Source organism: Phascolarctos cinereus, unplaced genomic scaffold (assembly GCF_003287225.1).
Source record: "Phascolarctos cinereus isolate Bilbo 61053 unplaced genomic scaffold, phaCin_HiC Scaffold_5;HRSCAF=322, whole genome shotgun sequence".
Taxonomy (NCBI): Eukaryota; Metazoa; Chordata; class Mammalia; order Diprotodontia; family Phascolarctidae; genus Phascolarctos; species Phascolarctos cinereus.
In genome coordinates this window covers 286327821-286351049 of record NW_027555958.1, presented here as the reverse complement: position 1 = coordinate 286351049, position 23229 = coordinate 286327821, and the positions used below count along the sequence as shown (strand labels likewise).

Sequence of the window (23229 nt, the reverse complement as noted above, 5' to 3'; positions counted from 1 at the left end):
ATGCATAAAATACATGTATAGTATTGTACTGGATAATATCAACAAAAAATATCTTTTAATAACCTAATAATTCAAACTTCTTCTCTGCTATGAAGAGAGGGCTGAAAAATTTTATGCAGCTACTCCAGATTGTGGAGGCAGGAGGTGCTGTGCCCCTCACCCCCATGACATGGAAGGGATAACTAGTTGGTTTCTTTGATTGATGAGCAATACTCTAAAGCAGTGTCACACTCAAAAAGAAACAGATCCTGGGTACATACTGATTTAGAACAACACAAAGTAACATTATCTATGTGGCATTATGTATTTTCATTTATTTTGTTAAACATTTCTCAATTCTCTTTTAATACGGTTGAGGCAGGGCGCCCCAAGTTCGACATCTTTACTCTAAAGCACCTGTTGCTGGGCCATCGGTCACCTCTTGTGGTAGCTACTCTCCTATGTTCCCTGAGTGTGCCACTGATGGATACAGATAATCTAGATCTAAAGCAAGGGTCCACAAGCTTTTTGTTAGTGGAAGCCACTTTTCATTTTCCTCAAGCTTTTAATCAGCAGAAAGGAATGGGCATGGATTAACGGTGAAGTCCCTAAATAAAGGTGGATAGAGAAGGCAATAGCATGTATATTTTTCTCCCTATTATGACCTTCTCTTTGAAAAAATTATGGCTAGGAGAGGTATGGCAGACAGTGAAGTACAGAAGTGGCAATAGGCTTGAAGACCTAACAGGTAAGGCTTTGAGGTCTGGTTGGTTAATCCCTCTCCGCTTAAAAAAAGTGGAGTCTGCTCCATACGTCTCCCCTGAGGCAAATGTAGCCACCTCTCTTGACCTCTCTCCCATCAACAAAGGGACTCTAGATCTCAGAATCATGGATTTCTTGAACTGGAGTTTCTGCTAAAACACATGGGGATTACAAAAAAGGATCTGCTAAGACCTCGTACTCATTCTTTTTATACATGGGACCTCTCCTGCCTTCACAAGACGTGTCCTTCATATAAATTAATTCGAGTTTGTAATTTTTTTTTGGGGGGGGTGGTAAGGCAATTGGGGTTAAGTGACTTTCCCAGAGTCACACAGCTAATGAGTGTTATATGTCCAAGGCCAGATTTGAACTCAGGTCCTTCTGACTTCAGGGCCGGTGCTCTATCCACTATGCCATGTAGCTGCCCCTAAGAGTTTATAATTCTAACTTTTGTTTAAATACAGAATTGTAGATAATTACTCCAAGTCTATCAACCTTGCTTCATCACAAAGTATCTGGTGAATAAACTAGCATCACTTACCACTTGCTCTACTTACACTGTAATTTGTTTTAGATAACTGGTTATGTGTAAGAATGCTTAGTCTTTTAGAATTCCAGTTCAGTAGCTGGTAAGAAGTAACTGGGGTCAGTGAACAGAACTAATTCCCTCACAAGCAATATAGCATCTCGAGATCCTGTGGCCCTGCTTTCTGGGCAGGGGCTCCTGGAATCTTCCCCAGCCTCATTTCAACAGATGGCGGAGCAAATTCTTAATTAAGCACAAAAAAACCTTTACAATTCAGCACATATATTTATGATTTTCTGGTCCCTTTGGTGCTCATTTTCCCCCTTTGTCCTTCTGGAGGCCACCCTAGCATATTGCCACCCTAAGTTCTTCCTACCCCATGAGCTGTGAAAGGAACAGCCCCACTCAGAGTCAGGGTAGAACAGGGTACCATCGTGTGGGGAAGACAGGAGAGATTGTGGAAGGTACAATATGACACAGCTACTTTCCAAGGACAAAAAAGGTAGATATATTAAAGGCAAACAGGCAATTCTGCATCAACTTGGGTGAATAAACCCAATTAGAACTTAGAAAGGGGACAAACTAGATTTTCATGTTCATCATTTGTGGAGGCAGACATTTCTTGGGGTGGGGCTTAGGCCAGAGGAAATTACTTAGGAAGTTTTTAGCACCTTGGCTCCCAGACAGCCTTGACAACAGATGAGTCGGCAGGGAAGGGAAGGTCCTCTCCCTATAAGAGTTAACTAGTCTGTCATGTTTGGCCGCTTCAGAGTTTGAAAAGCTTCCATCTTTTTTCAGCTGACCTGACACTGCCGCTTTAGGGTGGCGATATGGAAGAAAGTTTTCTGCCAGATCCAAAATGAAAAATAGCCAAGTGGCTCCAAAAATCCCAGGTAGAAACTGACCCATTAGGCTTAGCTGCACTTTACAATTCACTTAATGGGACCAATTCTTCTTTGGGCCCGGAGAGGCTCTGTGTCACTTAGGTTTCTTTTTTAAGCCCCAAGAGAGGTCTGGATACCTCACGGAGAAAAATCAGTCTACAAGTATGTGTTAGGTACCTAATATATGTCAGCTATTATGTTGGCACTGGAAATATAAAGACAAAAATGGAAGCGCTCTTGAACCCAAATGGAGTGTGGAGAGGTATTTAGAATCCTGGGCTTTGAAGGAAACAGGGACTCAAAGAGGTGGAGGTAAGGAGGGACAGCATTCCAAGCATGGGGTGGGAGCGCAACCTGTGCAAAGCCAGGGAGATGGCAGATACAAAACCAGGTGTGAGGAACAGCAGGTAGGCCAGTTTGGTTGGCACAAAGAGCACATGAAGGAGAGTAATGTGTAATAAATCAGATTATGTCCCAAAGTAGGGGACAGCCTGATTGTGAAGGGCTAAGTTTGCATCTCATCTTCTGGTTGTTGGGGCTTCTGGACTAAGGGAATGACAGGGTCAGACTTGTGCTTTAGAAATATTACTTTGGCAGCTATGTGGAAGATGGATTGGAAAGAAAACACTGGAGGCACAGTGAACAACCAGGAGGCTTTTGCAATGGTTCAGGCAAGAAGGAATGATGGCCTGAACTAGGGTGGTATGCATGTGAATGCAGAGAATGAAACAGATTTAAGAAACATTGGAGAAGCAGAAATAACGAGTCCTGGCAACTGGGTGGATGTGAGGAATAAAGAGTTAAGGCTATCTCTGAGGCTGTAGACCTGGGTGATGGGAGGGATGGCAAAAGAAGTAAGAGTTCTTGAGGCTTATGACTGCTTGTGACTATTACATACAGCAGCACTCCTGAAAAAAGTACAAGGCACTGAACTGACTTTGATTACCACTTGGATCAAGGAAAAAAACCCAAAAACTCAAAAGTAAAAACAAGTGTCAAAAACAGTGATGTCACCACCAAAACAAAAGGACAAATGACCTTCTTAGGCTGCTCTCTGCTCAGTCTTGCTGCTGCCAGGAGCCTCCTCACCACTGTCATTTTTTTTTTCTGAGAAATATACAGGGGTTAAAGATCTAGGTAAAGGACCAGCTTGTAGAGTGGGAGAAATAAGGAAACAGTGGCAATAATACGGGAATGATTGACATTTGTCCAGGAGTAAGCTGGTAGCAGAAACGGATCTTTAGATGGCTGCAGTTGAGAGGAAACACCTTCCAGAGTCCAACTCTGTATATCCATAGACCCGGGACTAACTTATCAAGCTACTAGTTATTTGAGAGGACACTGGCTTCTAGTTAAGACAAGAGGGAGAAGCAAAGGCTCCTAGTCAAGGGACGAAAGCCTTGTTCTGCACAAAAGCTCAGCCAGATTCAACTTCTAGATACTTTCTATAGCACCTCAGAAGCTAATTTTGTTTTAAAAGCTGGAAAGGACGGTCATATAGTTCATGGTGAAGGTATGCCCATAACAACTGGACTAAAATAGGAAAAACACAGTACGAGAAGAAACCTACATGTACCTGTAGGCCTTTCAAGGTCAAAGACCCCTTTGGGGACGGGGTTCTGGATCTGAATCAAGCCCAGTTTGTCTCACATTCTGCACTGTCAAAAATCACTACTTACTATAAGCTCCCTCTTTCCACTTCTGTAATTTTCTATCCCTTAATAAATGTATTGCTCATGAGACACAGAAAAAATCCATTGCACTAAACAGTGACAGAGGCACTGCAAAGGCTATTAACTATCATTATCTGGGGCAGCTGTCTCTTGATCCCGTTAAAACATGAATTTCCCTACACCTTTCCTAACATTGCCTCTGTCCTCCCTGACAAGGGGAAGAAAACACAAACAAGACACAGCATTTGTGCCAAGATTTAATGATCCTCCTCCCCACTGTCAATACTGTGAGTGCCAGACTGACCAATCATGAGCCAGACAGGTGTCAGGTTCTCAGGGATCCAGGGTGAGCTGCAAAGATAGTGTAACTGGGGCAAAAGGATTTGGGCCAATGAAGGGTTTGCATTTTTCATCTTTATGCACCACTACTTAACAAAAATACCCCTTTTTCTTTGAAGGGCATTAGGGCTTGCAAACCTTTAATGTTTACAGACCATCAAGAAAAGAAGTGGCTGTCCTGTATTTCTAGGCCACCCTGACTTCAGACATATAGAGACATTCCCCTCTATTACTCAGGGTGACTTGGTATTAAAACTATTATTCATGGGAAAGGCTAATCTTGGTGTTCCTACTTCACACGGTCACAGTTTTTCCACAATAAGCAATGGGGCTGACTTGCTTAGAAATCTAAGATGAGGGCATTACCTCTCAGAATAACATATATGATGAGACCAACTGAACTAAGGATTCAGACTATGCTATGTATTGGATGGGGTTTCTCAGGGGGACAAAGAAAACATAGATAGGATATGTATGTCAGATTTACATGATGCAAAGTTGGAAGAAAGAGCTAATATACTGAATGACAGAATCAAGTTTTAAAAAGATCTTGACAGGTTGGAAATTTGGTTTAAACAAACTAATTTATCAAAACTAACAAGATGAAATTTGCCAGTGATAAATGTAAAGGCATACATTTAGTTTGAAAAATTCCACTGCACAAGTAGAGGATGAGGATGACATGGAGAAGTTTCAGATGACTAATATGAGACAATAATGTGATATGACTACAAAAAAAGTTAATATGATTGTGAGAGAGATAAGAGTATAATGTCCAAAATCAGGGAAGTAAGAGTAGCTCTGTACTCTGCACTGATCTGATGACAGCTGTTGTTTAACTCTAGGCAATTTGGAAAACCAGGGTAAATCCAGAGGAGAATGAACAAGATGGCAAAAGATTGGAAATCATGTTATATAAGAGAAAGTCAAAAGAACTGTGGTTGTTTAGCCTCTAGAAGAAAAGATTTAGGCAGGGTTATGATAACTGTCTTCAAGATAAGAAAGGCTATCTTATGGAAAAGGGATGAGACTTCTTCTGTGCCATTCCTGACGGCAGAATTGCAAAAATGGAAGTTATAGGGAGGCAGATTTTGATTCAGTTTAATGAAGAATTTCCTAACAATTATAGCTATAGAATGTAGTGAGCTCTCCAGAATTAGAAGTGTTGAAGCAGAGACTGAATGACCATCTGTCAAGGAAATTATAAATGGGATTCACTCACAGTATGGTTGGTTGGACTAAATTACTTCTGAGGTTTCTTCCAAAGCTAAGGTTCTATTATCTTCATTGCAATACAGTTTGTAATCCCACAGGTGAGAAAGCTAGAAGTTTCCAGATAAAAGGATACCTGAAAATTATCTGAACAGTTTTGGTGTGCACCGAGTCTGTCTGTGCAGTTCATTTGAGTCTTTCGTGAGGCTATCATCAAAATGTTTTGTTTGCATCATGGTAAGATGTAATTGGAATTAAAGTGCAGAAGAAGTTATGCTTAGTGAGTGGGTTAGAGCAAGAGACTGGGCAACACAGAAAAAGCTCCGCTCTGTTTGTGACCTCTACTTTGAAGCTCACACAAAGACTGGGATGTTGGGTGATCCAAAGCTGAAGCATAAACTTACAACCACTTGCAACTAAACAGACCCATCTCAACTTTCTAAGCCAGGACTAAACTAGATCCGTTGATTCAGGCTCAAGGACTAAAATGAAATGAGGTACTCATGAATAGCAAAATACCACAAAAACAATTTTACCAATTAAACAATTGAAAAAACACAACTCTAAGGATAAAAAAATATAAAACACTACTCTCTTCCACTGACCAGTTCAGAAGGGAAAGTGGAAGAGAAGGTGAAAGCTAAAGGAGGAGGAAGAGGCTCTGGCTATGATCAGGCTGTAGATGAGACCCTGTCCTCAAGAGGTACACAGCTCCTCCTGGGGCAATAGCCCCTAGCACTTCCCTTGACATCTTCATAAAATAAAAAAGTCCATCTATATTCTAATTCTCTTGGAGGTAAGGTCCCAAAAATTTCCTAGGGGGCAGTCCACCACCAAAATAACCTTAAAACAACCCTAGCAACTGAAGGAACTTAACAAAAACATAAAACAACATAAATAACTTTTTGAAAAATGGAGAGTAATTTCAGGCACAGTTCGTACTGTCTTCTGAGGTAAAACTATCATGATAGCCAGAAGCAGCACCAGGAACATTAGGTTCACATAATAATTGACAATATATCTGATGCAATCACAGGTCTGGATCATTTGAATCAAGACAGTTATGAGGTAATAGGACTCCTGACTCTAGCTTTCTCCAGAACCTAAGTTGATACTGGGACTCTGTACAATCACCTGGTTGGGTGTTCCCTCACCCACTAAGTTAAACTTCCCCTCTCTCACAGCCCCATCAAAGGGATGGTGCCAAATTTTAGTGCCTAGATGGAGGAGCTCACTCCTTTCTTTTACAGGAGTTGGAGGAAGATTCCCTTTCACCTTTGCCTAGCAATTCAAAATTACCATCAAGTCAGCCAAAGGACCTTCCTTTTTCCAAATGAGCTTACTTACTGAGATTATAAACATGTGGTTTCACTTTCCTCATTTCACTAAAAAGAAAAAGCACCTCCCAACAGTTCCACCAATTCGTCTTCCAAAATCTTTTTAGTAAGGAGCTGTGTGAACTGTCTTGGGGGAAAGGAAAATTAAGGAAAACCAGAACAGTGTCCCCAGGTTGTGCAGGGTCTTCTGAGGAGAGAAGGGGTCAAAAACTTTGAGGCTCAGACACTACATGGAAGATAGAATGAGGAAGGTCTAGAAAAGGTCAACTGACTCTGTGTCAACAGTAGTTCAATCTAATCTGGTAAATTCTCTTAAAACCTGGGGCTGTGGCACCATTGGAGTGAAGTGCCAGCCATGTAGCTCGAAGCTTGGCAGAAAGGGAGGACTTGCTAGGTCTCTCACCTCTCAAAGTGTCTCCAGTTATTGGACTGACCACTGCCAAGTTCTAATTGCATAAATATCTCTCATAATGGGTACAGCCAAGCAAACCAACGAGTAAACCAAGCCAAACAACATTTCTCAGGTTCTTGTAGGCAGGGGCCCACTGGGTTAGTGGAAGAGGCAAAGCATTGGGGATGCGATTAAAAATCATAGCCTTTGGCAAAATCACACACTAGTCATGGAAGGTACTAAAAGCTGGAAGGTCCAAGTGAGCATAGTCTAGGATGTGCCATTTCTGTTTAACAATGGAAGCCTCCTATGCCCCACCCATTTTGTTGGGAGAGCTACAAGGAAAGGCTCAGTAACCTCCAAAGGCTTCTATTTCATCTTACATAACAGGCACAAAAGCTACCATAAGCCTCTGTACAGATATCGACTCCCAAGATTCACAATATCCATGCCCACAATACACTCCTCTTGATCAGTCCTTATAATGAGACCCTAAAAGGGGGTTCCTTCCATCCACCTTCTCCTGAGTAAGAGTACAGCTTCCCTCAGTGGTATTTCCTCCAAAACCCCCAGTAGAAACTAGGACAGCCTTATGAAGTTGTTGAGGGTCCCCTGTTCTGCTAATATTTTACAGCCCCTTATTTGTTTGTCAGCACCCTACTTTCCAAGCCACACTGCCAACCTCAACCCTCAACTTCAGGTAATTCATTACAATAATCCCTCAAATCCACAAAGAGTTGGGTGGCTCTGATGATCAGAGAGAACAGCGGTGTTCGGGATGTCTTAAATTTTGAAGGTAGAATGACCTTTATTATCCTGATCCTGGATGTCCCAATATAATTTTCTAATATTCCCTTCACCTCCAAGTTGACCACCCACAATCTTCTTATTTACTTTCTATTTACCCTGTATTTCAAAAGCCATACCCAAAGCTCCTTCCAAGAGGGTCCCACCTCTGCCCACCTAACATAATGGTTGAGCACTGTCACTTCTCCCATCATGATCAGAGTGTGGTGAGCTTTATTTGCTCTGACAGCTACTATGGCTGCCCAAATCTCCAACAACTGATCTGCCCAGGTTTGTATGAAGTCCTGTCAAGGAGAAGCCCATGTCTAAAGCCTGATGCCATTCTAGTAGGTGCCTCACCAAAAGACAGAATCTAATGATACTCAAAACTGGCTGCTCATAAGAAGCAAAAGTGTATAAATCCAAACCACCAAAGTCATCTATTTAAATATTTTACTCCTCCCTTTTCTGTCCTCCATTAATTTCAAGTAATTCATCTTCTATGGGCCAAGTATGCAGAACTCCTCATTTTATCCACCTAAAAAAATACAAAGGGCAGGCCCCATCTGGAGCCTACAATTGAATCATCTGACTTTGTAACAGCAAATCATCTGTAACTTCTTCCAGCCAAAGAAACTCTGTAATTGACAAAGTCTAAATTGTCCCATTAGATCACACCCTTATTAGTCATTGTTCTAATGATTCATTAGCTTACTGAATAAATTTTTTCCTGAGACCTCTCAAGTTCCCACCCCCTGAACTCCCCATAGAGAAAATTACTTCTCTGGTAAAGGGTAAAAGGGAGGGAAGGGCAGTAGTAATAGGGTATATCTGAGGCTTTCTTATTACCTGATCTAATTTCCATTTATGATAATCTCAACAGCTATTTTCTTCCCTAGTTTCCACAAGGTTTTACATATGTGCCAATGAAAACCTCTAGGTTAATGGTTATGTTATCCACCTGTAGTATATTGGTTGGGGGTGGAGGGCAGGGGAGGAATTAGCAAAGCCTTTTCACTTATATGATTACCAAATCCACTGATCTTTCTTATGTCTTCAAGGCAGTTTTTAAAGATCAAAAGCTCAGGTATCTCTAACTGCCTAATAAGGGACAATTTATTTTTACTCTCTCTGTGTTGGTCAATTAGCCTTTCCAGAGCCGTCAGTTAAGAGCCACAGAATGCTCCATTCTAGTATATTCTCACTTTCCTTATCAAACTTCCATCCCACCAATTCCACAGATGAAGAGTTTTTTCCTGGCCCCACAGAAAAGGTTTTCCATAAACACCAAACAAGAATTTAGTTAGTAGAGATCAGGGCCCTGTATTTGGCCATCTACTTACCCAGGGCTCCTCTTCTTCCACAACACCCTTCTCCAGCAACTCACTCACCTCTTTTGCAAAAGGAATATATCTTCTACCATACTCTCCAACCAACAAACTTTAACTATTCATTCCTATTACAATGTGCTAGAGGTATTAACAGGTTCATTTCTTCCTCTAGATACCCAGAACCAACCAAAACAAATGTCCTATTCACCCCTGATTGGTTTGTTGGCATAGGGAAGTAAGAATCCCAAATCCTCACACATTTAAGTCTAGGTGGATAAGATGGTATCCTCAACTTCTTGGCCTAGGACAGATTGATTTGGCTGAACTATCTGTGATAAAATTGTTATGTGTGCATTTTCCCCAAACTGTACCTATGGAAGTAGACTGATCCCGTCTAGCAGGGCTTTCATTGTTTTAAAAGAAATTCTTTGGCTGCCGTGCCTCTTTATGGCTAATGAATGTCCTGGGAAGCTTCTAACTCAATGGTTAGCAGCACACATGACAACTAAAGATCTGCTGCTGGCCCAATACTCTTTGAAAGGTATAGAGCAAAGTATTTAGCCTTCCTATACACTTCTGTTTCAGGAGGAATGCAGCTGGGAATCTAGGGCCCTGTCTCATCACTGTGTGACAATGGCCAAGTCGTTTATCCTTTTGAGTCCTCAGTTTCTCATCACCCACCACGGTGATACAAAGAATACACTCCTGCCTCCTATTTACCTTGCAGGGCTAATTAGAGAATAAGTGAAACAATTTATGACATGCTCTCCCACAGGTGCTTGAAACTATTTCTTGAATTAAGTGCTCAAGTTTCTTGGAAAGAAGGCATTGTCAGTTATGATTATGATAGAGAGATGGAATTCCCAGAAAGGCACAGAATAGGAAGTAGGGGAGAACGAGACAAAAGAAATGGAATGGACTTGTAATATTTCTCAGACTTACCAATCCACCTCATCAGAGATGTCAAGATCTGGAGGTATTTGGTCTTCTGGACATCAAAGAAGGTGAAAGGTCCAAGAAGTAGTGTGAACACAGCCTAGGGAAGAAAAACTAGAGTAAATACAAAAAAAAAAAAGAAAGAAAGAAAGAAAAGGACAGCCTATAAACAACTTAATGTTTATGTAGGGAATTATGACAATAATAATAATAACATTATAAATAACTAGCATTTATATAGTATCCGCTATTATGTTCCAGGCACTGTGCAAAGCACTGTTACAAATATTATCTCTCATTTGATCCTCACAACAACCCCGTGAGATAGGTACTACTATTATCTTCATTTTGCAGATGAGGAAACTGAAGTAGAGATGAAATGACTTGCCCAAGGTCATACATCTAGTAATTATCTGAGGCTGGATTTGAACTTGGGTCCTCCTGACTCCAGCCTCAGCACTCTATCCACCATACTACCTAGTTGCCTCCAACTACCCTGTGCATGTGGTTAATGTCTAATTCAATTTACATCTGGGTTAGTTTAGGCTAAATGGGGTGAAACTATCCTAGACTTGGATAAATTTCATGGATCAGTGATGGAATCAGAAATGAAAACTATTCACTTTCCCCTCACTTATGAGTTTCTGAGACTGGATTCCTAGGCATACTCAGAGTACCACCAAGAAGATGGGTGAGTCACCTGGGTGTAGAACCTTGTACTACATCTCAGGGAAGGGAGAATGAAAAGATATAGATGATCATTGACCGCAGAGAGATAGCATGTATGAACAGACTTAGGAACACTTACAAACAATGTATTAAGTACAGATTAATACAGTATAAACTTATGAAGTGACCTGGAATAAATAATCAATTAGGTAGTAATTAATCAAATAAATCTTTTAGTTTAAACAAATGAAGAAGAGACCTGGAAGAGAGCAGCCAGGATTGAGCTCTGAAGCAAACCACATATAGCAGCAGCAGTATAGGATAAAGAGAAAAGGAACCAAATCTGGCAAAGATCTGTGGTGAACTCGAAGAACAGACTGCAGATTTAGATCACCTGGGACAAACTAATTCTCTCTTTTCTTCTAGCAGCAGGAAAAAGTACTTACAAAAGATTTTTCTCAGGGGTAGCTAGGTGGCGTAGTGGCTAGCGCATGAGCCCTGGAGTCAGGAGGACCTGAGTTCAAATCAGGCCTCAGACACATAACACTCACTAGATGTGTGACTCTGGGCAAGTCACTTAACCCCAATTGCCCTCACGAACAAAAAAAAAAAAGATTTTTCTCCATTTCCCTTGGAAACCGATCTCTGAAAACAGAACTCTCTTTATACAAAAGCTTTGCAAAGTATTGACTCAAGGATGTGGAGAAGACTTTCATGCCAAATTTGCTGCTCAGGGCACAGGAGAAGAATTAAGCTGTTAGTTGGAGTTAAGATGATGATTCCGTTTCCAATCTGCCACTCAGAAGCTGCTCTTAGCATCAGACCAGACCTTATTAACATTTACACTGTGCCGTTTTCTCACATTAATGCTAATGATATCCACCAGAGATGCACCAGACTGGGCTCCCGAAAGCTGAAACCTTAGAGAGAGGGACAAACTTCTGGGAGCTAGGCTCCAGTCCTGTGATCTCAGTGAATACATTAGAGCTGCTCATCATGGCCCCTGTGACAGGCAGGTGCTTGGCACAATGGGGAGCATGAGCTGTACTACCTTCCCCCACCCCTAGCTGCCTGGAAGAAGAGGGATGTGGAAGAGAGTGGGGGCGTGGGGACAGCAGGATGTGTGAAGAAGCTGTGACCTCTTATCCAAGTCCATTACTGCTGTGAGAATGAATGACATTAAAGACTAAAGTGTTGCTCAAGGAAAAGGCTCTAATTAGGCAGGGTGGATAAGGTCTCTTGGCAGTCACCAGGGATGGGGAGAAAGAGCAAAATTGAGAGCTCTTATTCACTTGTGAGACTAAGGCTCTCTGCTAATTTTGTTCAAGACAGGGTAAAGCTGAACTACTCAGGTGGAACCAGGGGTGTCAGGTAGCTCTGGGGAAAACCTGGGGGACCACTAAAATTTTGATCTTCTTCCCCTCTCACCTTGCCTCCAGAGTGGGGCACCGAGAATGCAGTCATGCAGGCAGAGTCACCATTTAGATTTCTGTAGCAAGTCTGTATGCAGCACCATCACTAAGTCATTTAGGAAAATTACCACTTCAGGGAAGCTTTCCACTGATGAGTTTCTTTTTGAAGGGTGGAGAGGAAAGTGACTTGGGGAAGATGAATAAATACAAAGCCATTTGTTACAAATGTTCCCAAAGGACCCCAGCACACTAGAAACAACTCCTGGTTCAGTTCTCCAATTCTGTGCTTGATTGGAGGTCAGTCTCACCTTTCTGACCTTCAGTTTTTCCATGTGAAAAATGACAAGGCTATCTGGTACTCATTTTGGTGCCACTACTTCAATGAATGATAGAGCTGTAAAGAGTCTTCTGAATGGCCTTAGTAGAGAGATGAACATCATTTTTGAAATAGGACTATTAGGACTGTATAAAACACAAACACAGATGCCATCCATTTCGGTTCATCACACCCAGGACTCTCTCCTCTTTAAAGGCACTTCTACTTAGTACTGAGTGGCTTGAAGAACCAAGGGTTAAGGATGTGCTGAGGGAAGGACAGTGCCAAATAGGTCCTGCTAGAAGTCCCTAGAGATAGTGGCATATGAATTCCGGAGTTAGTCTCAAGTTGAACAGGACAGGGAGTTATCTGATAGCACAACTTAGTGAGATGGAAATGTTTCAGAAGCCATTTGAGGGAAATTATAGGAATAGTTCTGGTGCAGGTTGGATCAGTATTCATTATGGGAAGCAATATACGAAGTCTGGAAAGAGCTGGAAGGGTGAGATCACAAGGAGACGTCCAAAAGGTACTGGGGATTTAAGCACCAGGGAAGGTTAAGAATGGGAGCACAATGCAGAACAAATGAGCAAGAACAAAGCCTTGTCTTTGTGAATATGACCACTGTGTTGCAAGTAGCTGGATGTGGCTTTTATGTGGTCACAATTACCTCTCCACCACTTGCACTAGATCTTTCTTCATCATCTACAACTCACCGAGTCTATCATATGTAAGGAACTCTGATATGTTAGGCATACAAAGATACAGAAGATATCCCTTGTCTTCTAAAAGTTTAGTGTTGAGTAGTGATTGGTTCATTCTTTGTGTTTGCATTCCCAGTGCCTGGCAATCAATCATATCATCACATAAACATTTATTAAGTGTCTACTATGTGTCAAGCACCGTGCTAAGAGTTGAGTATACAAAAAGAGGCAAAAGACAATCCCTGCCCTTGAGGAGCTTACGACCTAATGGGGGTGAAAGGGGAGGGAGAGATACAACAAGCAAACAAATATGTACAAACACGCTATATACACGGAATAAACAGGAAATAATTAACAAACAGACAGCACTAGTATTAAGAGGGATTGGGAAAGGCTTCCTGTATAAGGTGGGATTTTAGTTGGGACTCAAAGGAAGTCAGGAGAGGTCAGTAGTCAGGGATGAGGAGGGAGAACTTTCCAGGAAGGGGGAAGAGCTAGAAAACATTCCTGGAGCTGAGAAATAAAGTATTTTATTTGTGGAACAACAAATAGGCCAGTGTCACTGGATGCAAGAATATATAGTGGTGGAGTAGGGTGTAAGAAGGCAGGAAAGGTGGGGGTTGGTGGGGATAGGTTATGAAAGGTTTTGAATGCCAAAGATCATTTTGAATTTGATTCTGGAATGAGGAAGCCACTGAAGTTTATTGAGTAAGAGGGTGTCATGATCCAACTTGTGCTTTAGGAAGATCATTTTGGTGGCTGAATGGAGAATGGGTTAGTGTGTGAAGAGACTTAAACAGGCAGACCCATCAGCAGGCCATTATTATGGTCCAAGTGTAAAATGAAGAGGGCATGCACTAGAGTGGTGACAGTGTACCAGGAGAGAAAGGGGCCTATTTGAGAGATGTTGCAAAGGTAAAATAAACAGGCCTTGGCAATAGATTGGATATGGGAGGGTGAGAGATAGTGAGGTGTCCAGACCGACTTCCAGGTTGTGAGCCTGACAGACTAGGGGGATAGTGTCACCTTCTACAACAATAGAGAAGGCATCTCTGACAAGATCTTTTTTGAAGACACAGTCTAGCAATTTAATATTCAAGGCTGGTTCAAGACAGCACTGGTTTTTGTAACAATTTTTAAATAACTAAGCGCACAGAGTCAAGTACACCATTTATGACCCAACTTGGTGGCAGCAAACACACACAGACTGTTAAACACTGGCCCCTTTCAAAGAGCTGATTAGCTCATACATCAGAGGCAACTGAGACAGAGACAGACAAAGGCTGAAGATAATTAAGGAACAGGTGTCTTTTGAAAATTAGCACAAACCACAACAGAGGAGCAGCAATGGAGCAGGCATTCAAAGTGAAAAAGGACAAAGGACTTGAGAGAAGTGAAAGAGTGTTGTCACAAAACAGTAAAGCTGCTTTGGGTCCTGGGAAGAAGTAGGGTCTTCAAGAGAGAAAGACATACCAGCATCTAAATGGAATTAAAAGTTTTAGGTCCAGGCTGAGACAAAAGCAATTTATGAATTATATGTATTTTCTCTAGTAGCAATGTTCAAAACTGTTCTTATACACTGCTTTTTTTCTCCTTGTTTTTTAAATATGAGCCAGATTCCTCTCTTGGATCTCCTAATTAAGCTCATACAGAATAGCCAGCTCCTAAAACAATTTCCTATCTCCCAAATGGTATTATCAGGTCGAATTTACTTAAAAGGAAAAATTTTCTGGCTATAATAAATTCCTCAAATTGGTCATCAATAATAAGCTAGATCCACTTATACTATACTGATATATATTGATATTGACATATCAATACCTACCTATTGATCTATAGATATAGAGACCTGGAGATCCTCCCACCTTCTTGGATCAGTGGACATCCAAGAGCGATAAAGATACTTGCTAGGGTCTTGACTGGGTAATTGAGATAATGTTTACATGGCACCCAAAGACTCTTCTTTTTTGGAAGAGGAGATGAGGGTGGAAGTGGTAGTGGTCACTGTACATATGATTTAATTGCTCCTGGTGAGGAATTTCCTCTACCAATGCTGCAATTTCTAATCTTGGAGAGTTAAGGCATGAGATAACTTATCCAGGGTCACACATTCCGTGTATGGCAGAGGTAGTGCTTGAACCCAGGCTATGTTCCTTCTTGCACACTATGCATAATAGAAAAGGCACTATGTACACTTGAAAATAAGTAGCAAGGAGACGGGGCTGACAGGAAGTAGGCATGACCTCATTCCTTCCAATCCTGGAATTTAAGGACAGTAGACAGACTTCTGTTCTTAAGACAAATCTGATTCACTGACCTGCTGAAGATGTGAAGATCTATTTTTTTCAGGAAGAGTAAAGGGTATAGTCTGTGTTTGAAAGATGTGGGAGAGAGAGAGAAACAAATCCTAAATGGGCTAGTCAGGGCTGAATACTGAGATATTTCTGACAGGATAACACCTTTGCTTGGAAAGAAAGGAAAAAAAACACTGTAACCAGATTAAAACTAATTTTAAAAGGACATTAATTGTAGACAAGAAATGAATCACTAATAACAAGTTCCATTCATCTCCTAGGAGTGGTATGATCAGACCCCATTTTGTGCAATAACACCTAGTAACACCATAACTTCTTAATAGAAAAATTAGTAACATGTTACTTGGGGCAGAAAAAAGTGTAGAATAGTTAAAATCATGCTAGACTTGTAGTCAGGAAACACCTTGGTTACTATTTTGACTCTGATACATATTCTTCTGACACTTATTTGCCAGATGACCCTGGACAAGGCACCTAATTACTCCTACACTCAGTTTCCCCAGCTGCAAAATGGAGGTAATGATATTGTTTACTGTCATGAAAAAAAAGTATCTTGTAAACCTTAAAGTGGTACATAAAAGTTGAGTTACTATTAAGGAAGAACGTAGAACAAAACTTAAATCAAGATGATCTGGATCATATAAGATTTATAATGAGCTTTATTTGCCACGTAGCTAAATCTTATATAGTTTTGTGTCAATCGTTTTATAATGGAAGGCTTCAATGTACATGATTATTTCTTTCTTAATCTTGCTTTATATAAAAAAATACATATATATAATATATATAGATGCTTAAGAGTGGTGATACAGTGTATCTTTTGTTTAATTGCTCCAAATAGGAAAACAGAACACATGTAGGCATGTTAACACACATACACAAATACACATGCACATATATATACATATGCATATTACATATACATAAAAGCACAATAAAAAATAACCTGTAGACTCATCTCTTTTGTCCCTATGTTCTGCCACGTGGCTGGAAGGAAATTCACATTTAGTCCTACAGGTTAAGGAACCTTGATTGAGGAGCTTCCAAATTGTTTGGCTTTGAGCATTACCATTACTTTACAGTAAGCATGAACTATTCAATCCTAACTCTACTAACCTGCCCAACGTTATTTTCCACTGTTCTCTAACATATAACTAACTTTCCTTCTAGTTAGGAAATTTTCCTAATCCCCTGTAAATCAAGTTCCAGTCTTTGCCCATGCTGCTTTCCTCAACCTGGACTGACTGCCTCTTCACCAAATCTGACCATTCCTTTTAAGCCCAGCTCAAATTCCTACTGGCTCCATATTTTCCCCAACTACCTTAATCCCTAGTGGTTTTTCCTTGTTGAATTCTCACCACATCACTTAACAGGTGATAATCTTTGCTTAACGTGTCAGGTGTAATTCCCCAGGGAAACACCAAGAGGCCTTTCTCGAAGTTCTTAATGCAATCTGGGCACAGTATATGCTAAATAATTATTTCTTGGTTGCTTTAGTGGAATGAGTGCAACTAACTAACGTTAATCCCAGAGAGGGGAAGGTGATAGGATCCCAATTCTGCTAATTTGTTGGATTCCTTATTTGGAGTCAATTCTGCCATTTTGCTGTTTCTACTCTGGTGAAGCAAAGGCCACTTGTCACTCTCCAGGTGTGAAGGGTATGCCACTGTGCTTGACAATAGCTAAATGGAAAGAACAACTACCTCAAAGCAAAACTGAATGTTGTAAAATTACCAAGAATAAACATTGCCTCAGAGAAGAGCTATGAGAAGACACCCACCCCCTCAGCAGAGATGGGTCCATAGTGAGGAACACACTATTTGCCACCAGATTTTTTTTTAATGTATCAATCAATTTTTGTTTCCTATTATTTTTATTTAAAAAAAAATTATTTGTTACAAGGAATAGCTCTCTGGGAGGGGAGAGATGGAAGAATATGCACAGGGAAATCTAAATTAGAAATGGCACCTAAAAATTGACTACACTGGTATAGGAAAGACCATTTTCACAAAAAGGTAAAAGCTGAAGAGACTGGATTCCTTTCAGACACAAGTTAGACTAACTGATTACTGAAGTCCTTCTAACTATCAGATTCTGTGATTTTCCAGAAAAGATTCTGAAGCTAGCATGTTTTTAAAAAAAAAAAACCCAACCAAACAAAACCTGTCTGGTGCTTTTGTGTACTCATTAGTTAGATGGGCATAATGATACTTTTCTCCTATGAGAAAATAAATTTGTCTGGAAAGGGCTTGGGGGAATTTCAGGGGATGATCAGGACTGTGTTGCCTGTCATCAGTCCCCAGGGAGACAGTCCTATTGCATTTTCCTCCACCACCCCAATACCCTCAGTGCTGTTCTTAGCCCCTGTGGACTGGAATTTCCACACTATAATCCCAAGTTGTCTTGCTCCTTATAAGAGGTCCTTACAAATCCCTTTATCATTTGCAGCCAACTGATGAATGCTTCCCAAACACTGTCATAAGCTGTCTAAAACATCAGTTCCCCCAAAGCTCTCAAGTTCTCTCACAAGTTGATGGCCTTCTCTCTCTCCAGGGAAGGATAAGCTCTAATTGCTAATCAAGATCCAAGTTTAGAGAGGATTCAGTAACACTACCGCTCCTCTTCTTTCTCCCCTCTATCAGAAAAGCAGCAGAAAGGGGAAGAAGTAGGCATATGCCCTTCTGGTAGGGGACAGAAGGAAATGGAGAGAGAACAACTGCTATACAGGTGGATACAGGATGCATGTGGGGGACAGGGGGGTTTGTCAGTTTCACTCTGTGCCATTACCATGTTACCTTCTGCAAGGAAAGCTAGTGAACAGAGAAGGGCAGACAGTTAGTGGTCTCTTTAAAAGAAGGATAGCTCCTTTGTAGCACTGGCCTTGAGGTAAGAAAAAGAACAGAAAAGGCAGTCAGGGAACTCCAGAGTTGGGCAAGATGGGGTGGGGATGGAGTGTTTCTTCAATTTTGAGGCAGAGGAAAAGCTGAGAACTCAATGGAAAGGAACTGAAGGCAGTAGCTTGTGAACTACCCTGTGCCAGCAGGCTGCTACAAGCAGAATGCAGTATGCTGGCTAATTGCTACTTGGGTAATTCTTAAAGCATGGGCTTATTTATTTTCCCCTAAAAACATATTTTCCCCTTAGCTTTTACACTATAGTGAGTCAGGGTTCCTAAGAGCCAAGAACTCCACCCTCAGCAGCTTTCTGTCCTCTCCACCTGTGAGCTCCTGGGGTTTTTACATAAAAGGCAGGCAGATTCACACAGAGCCTTCTTGTTACAGGGCTGGAATTCGGATTTCTCTGTTATTTCTAGCTGGTGTGACACTAGCTTCTCAGAGTGGTGAATGGGGCTTACACTGACTCTTTTCCTATAAAAATACTAGGATATACTATATAGCCATTTACTATACATATGAGTTTTGTGTACACATGAAGAAGCAAGCCTGGGTCTAACAGGTACACAATATAACATATTGTTGATTCATTGTTGATGGGCTCTCTGAACTAGCACCATGAACTGATCCTAAAACTACTTTCAAGCTCATGGAGTGATACATAAAGTTCAACTCAAGGCTACTGAAGCCATTCTTGTTGGGAGGTAGGTACTGTGAGTTAGCTAAGGCTAAAGAACAACCCAAATGAATTCTTTCCCTAAATTAAAACCTAACTGGACGTAAAATCCCAAAGTAGAATTAAACAATTTAAAGAATTCCATTTTCATTTCCCAGAAACTTGTATGCTTCTCTAGTTCATAATTTTTGATTCTTATGGGATTTTCTAGTTTAAGATGATTCAAAAGCAGAAAGAGACCAAGTAATTGCAAATTCACAGTTGGAGTAGTTTGGTTCTCCTTTTATCCTTAAGTTACGAGTGTTGCATCCTAAGTAAATATTTTTCCGTCCTTAGAGTATTAACAAAAAAAACCCTTATTAAGGGCCTATTGTGTTCTATGGACTGTGAATACAAAGACAGAAATGAAATAGTCCCTGTTTTCAAGGAGCTCACTTGCATTCTCTTGAAGAAGACAACATGCACATATCTACAGCTATACAGAACACAAAATAAATACAAGGTGCTTTAGGGACAGAGGGCAATAGCAGTTGGGGAAATTAGAAAAGGCTTCTTATGGAAGATGGTACTTGAGATAAATTTTGGAGGAAGTGAGGGATTCTATGAAACAGCAGTAAAAAGACAGAGCATTCTAGGCATGAGGGATGGCCAGTGCCAAAACATGGAGATGTGAAAAGTGCTACGTGTAAGGAACAACAAGAAGGCCAGTTTGGGTAGACCTTAAGAATGCAAGTCAAGAAATAAAGTATAATGAAGCTGGGAGGTTAGATTAGGGGCAGGTTGTGAAGGGTTTTAAAAGCCAAACAGAAGAGTTTATATTTTCTCCTATAGATAACAGGGAACTTCTGGAGTTTATTGAATTGAGAAGTGACATGGTCAGATCTGTGCTTCAGGAAAATTATTTTGGCAGCTACACGGAGAATGAATTAGAATGGGAAAAGCCTGGAAATAACCAGCAGGTTCTTACAACAGCTCAATGAGGTGATGAGGATCTTTACCAAGAGGTAGCTGTGTGAATAAGGGGATACATGCCTTCACTAAAGCCCTCTCTAATATGACCTTATGGTATGGAGATAGCTCTGAGTATGCCAATTAACACATGCTTTTGTAGGATCTACCAGACTATAGGCCTGGCCACTATTCAAAAATATATCTAATTACTTCAGAGAGGCTCATCATCAGAGGGTTGGTCAAATGGTAATCAATGGAATAAAAGGGCTTCAAGATCAGCACTGGTGAAGTGAATAATCATTCACTCAAAAATTTAGAAAGCATTTATTGCATTTGGAGTAATGTGCTACGCACAGAGAGATAGTTTAGAGACTCTTACTTATATGGACTTTATATTATAGTGGGGATAGGGTAGCACAAATTCAGATCACTATAATGCACAACATTATAGGACAAAGGCATTTTTCAAGTGCAAAACAAAATGCTACTTCGTGTCCAAGGGAAAAAGTTGACTTGAAAGAAAAGGAAAGGCTTTGTGGAGAAAGTGACATCTAAATTGCGCTTTAAAGAAAAGGTGAGAATTCAAAAGGCAAAAAAGAGGAAGGACATTTCAGGCAAAGAAAGTAACAAGAACAAAGGCAAGGACGTGGGAAGATAGATGATAGTTTCTGAAACAGAGAGTAGGCCAGTTTGGTCCAGTTAAGAGTACGCAAATGATGAATGCTGAAGAGGATGTGAGAAAAACAGGAAACTAATGCAATGCTGGTAGAGTTGCGAACTGATTCAACCATTCTGGAGAGCAATTTGGAACTATGCCCAAAGGGCATACTGTGCAGGCCCTTTGATTCAGCACTATCGCTACTAGATCCCAAAGAGATCATAAAAAAAGGGAAAAGAACCCACATGTACAAAAATATTTATAGCAGCTCTTTTTGTGGTGGCAAAGAGATGGAAATTGAGGAGATGTCCATCAACTAAGGAACAGCTACACAAGTTATGGTATCTGAATAAAATGGAATACTATTATACTATAAGAAATAAAGAGCAGGAGGATTTCAGAAAAATCTGGACTTATGTGCACTAATGCAAAGTGAAGTGAGCAGAACCAGAATACTATACACAGTATCAGCAGCACTGTGTGATGATCAACTGTGATTGACTTAGTTCTTCTTAACAATATAATGATACACGTCCAAAAGACTCAGGACGGAAAATGTTATCCACATTCAGAGAAAGAACTGATGGAATCTGAATATAGATCAAAGCATACTATTTTCACTTTATTTTTTTATGGGTTTTTTTGTTCTTTTCTTCTTTCACAATATGATTAATATAGATATATGTTTTACATGATTGCACATGTATAACCTATACCAAATTGCTTACTGTCTTGGGCGGGGGAGGGGAAGTAGAGAGGGAGAAAATCTGGAACTCAAAATTTTATATAAAAAATGAGTGTTAAAAATTGTCTTTACATGTAATTAGAAAAAAAAATATCAACTACTGGGGGGGGGAGAGTATGCCTGAAGTATAATGATATGAGATGAATGAATGAAAGCATTTATTAAGTATTTACTGTATACCAAGCACTGTACTAAACACGGTGGATACAAATATAAAAGTGGATTCAAACCCTGACCTCACAGAGCATACATTCTAATGAGGGAGACAACATACACAAGAGAGACATATTTTGGCCAGAGAGACATATTTTGATTTAGAAAGCCATACAGATTGTGAATGAAGCCATGAGCTATCTTGCCAAGTCTTGTACCACTGGAAAATCCAACAAGCTAGCAATATATGCTTTCATCAATCAGCACTTTTCCTAGGGGCTGGGAAACAAACACAAAAATGATTCCAGTTGAGAAACTGCATAGCAGCAAGATGGCAAAGTAGTAAGAAGTACAGAGAAAATGCCACCTCTATCTCTGTCTCCCTCCCACCCCCAAAAACAACAAACCTCCTCTAAACATATGTAGAAAATGCACCAGATAGACTCCTGATGGGGAAATCCAAGAGAAAAAACCGCCATGAGTCATTTGGTCATTCTTCTAGTCCAGGTCAGCATAGAGAGACAGAGAGATCGGAGTAGGTGCTGCGGATGGTGTCTGGCCAGGAGCACTCTGTGCACAGTACAACAGAGAAAGGCTGTGTACTAGGGCAAAAAAGGAGGTCCCAGATATATACTAGAGCACTGGGACCTTCCTTATGCAGGTGCAGGAACTGGAACATGCAGGCAAGTGTCCCTGAGATCCTGGAATAACATAACCTTCAATACTGAGAAAACAGCAGGAAGACCAGTCTAGACCTTCTCTCCAAAAGTATGCAGGGCCCAGCCCTAACATCAAGCCCAACATCAGGAAGTAGGCTGCAAAAATGAATAAAGAAAGAACTGCACCCAAAAAAGCTACCATGGTGACAGGGATGCTCAAGACACAAACCCAGGGGAAAAAAAAAAGAATGACTCCAAAATATCTACAAGCAAACCCTCAAAGAAAAATATTGCTTGGGTACAAATTCAACCAGAATTCATGGAAGAGATAAAGGAAGAATTTTAGGAAAAGGAGTTAAGATGTTTTCATAAATTAAAAAAGAACACTAGAGGAAAAACTGGAAAAGAAATGAGAGGTATGGAAAAAAGAACTGGAAAGGGAAATAACAGCCTGGCACAAGAGGTACAAAGCTTTGCCCAAGCAACAAACTCCCTGGAAATCAGAATGGACCAGATAGAAGCCAATAAGACGACAAGAAACATTAAAACAAAGTCAAAAGACTGAACAAAATATAAGAAAATGTAAGGTATCTCATGACAAAAACAACTCACCTGAAAAATAGATTGAGGAGAAAAATGTAAGAATTATTGGACTACTTAAAAGCCATGGCCAAAAAAAGCCTACAAATCATAACTCAAGAAATCTTTCAAGAAAACTGCCCTAATCTTTCAGAACCAGATAGAATCCTCATGGGGAAATAGAAACAATTCACTGGTCACTTTTTTCATGGTCACTGATGACTTCCTGAAAGAAACTTCAAAATGAAAGCTCCCAAGAACAATCTAACCAAAATCCAGAGCTCCCAGGTCAAAAACAAAAAAAGATAAATTGCAAGCTGCTAGAAGAAAGATGTCAAACAT

General features: G+C 40.5%; 1 protein-coding gene across 5 annotated transcripts in view; it reads right to left on the bottom strand.

Moving 5' to 3' along the window:
- The window catches only part of SLC38A12 (solute carrier family 38 member 12), an 82343-nt gene that overhangs the window by 19434 nt on the left and 39680 nt on the right, over window positions 1-23229 (bottom strand). For all 5 annotated transcript variants that reach the window (XM_021002596.2, XM_021002600.2, XM_021002599.2 and 2 more), the window contains one exon: window positions 10163-10256. In XM_021002596.2, the coding sequence (XP_020858255.1) occupies window positions 10163-10256 (94 nt within the window). The remainder of the gene's footprint in view (window positions 1-10162; window positions 10257-23229) is intronic.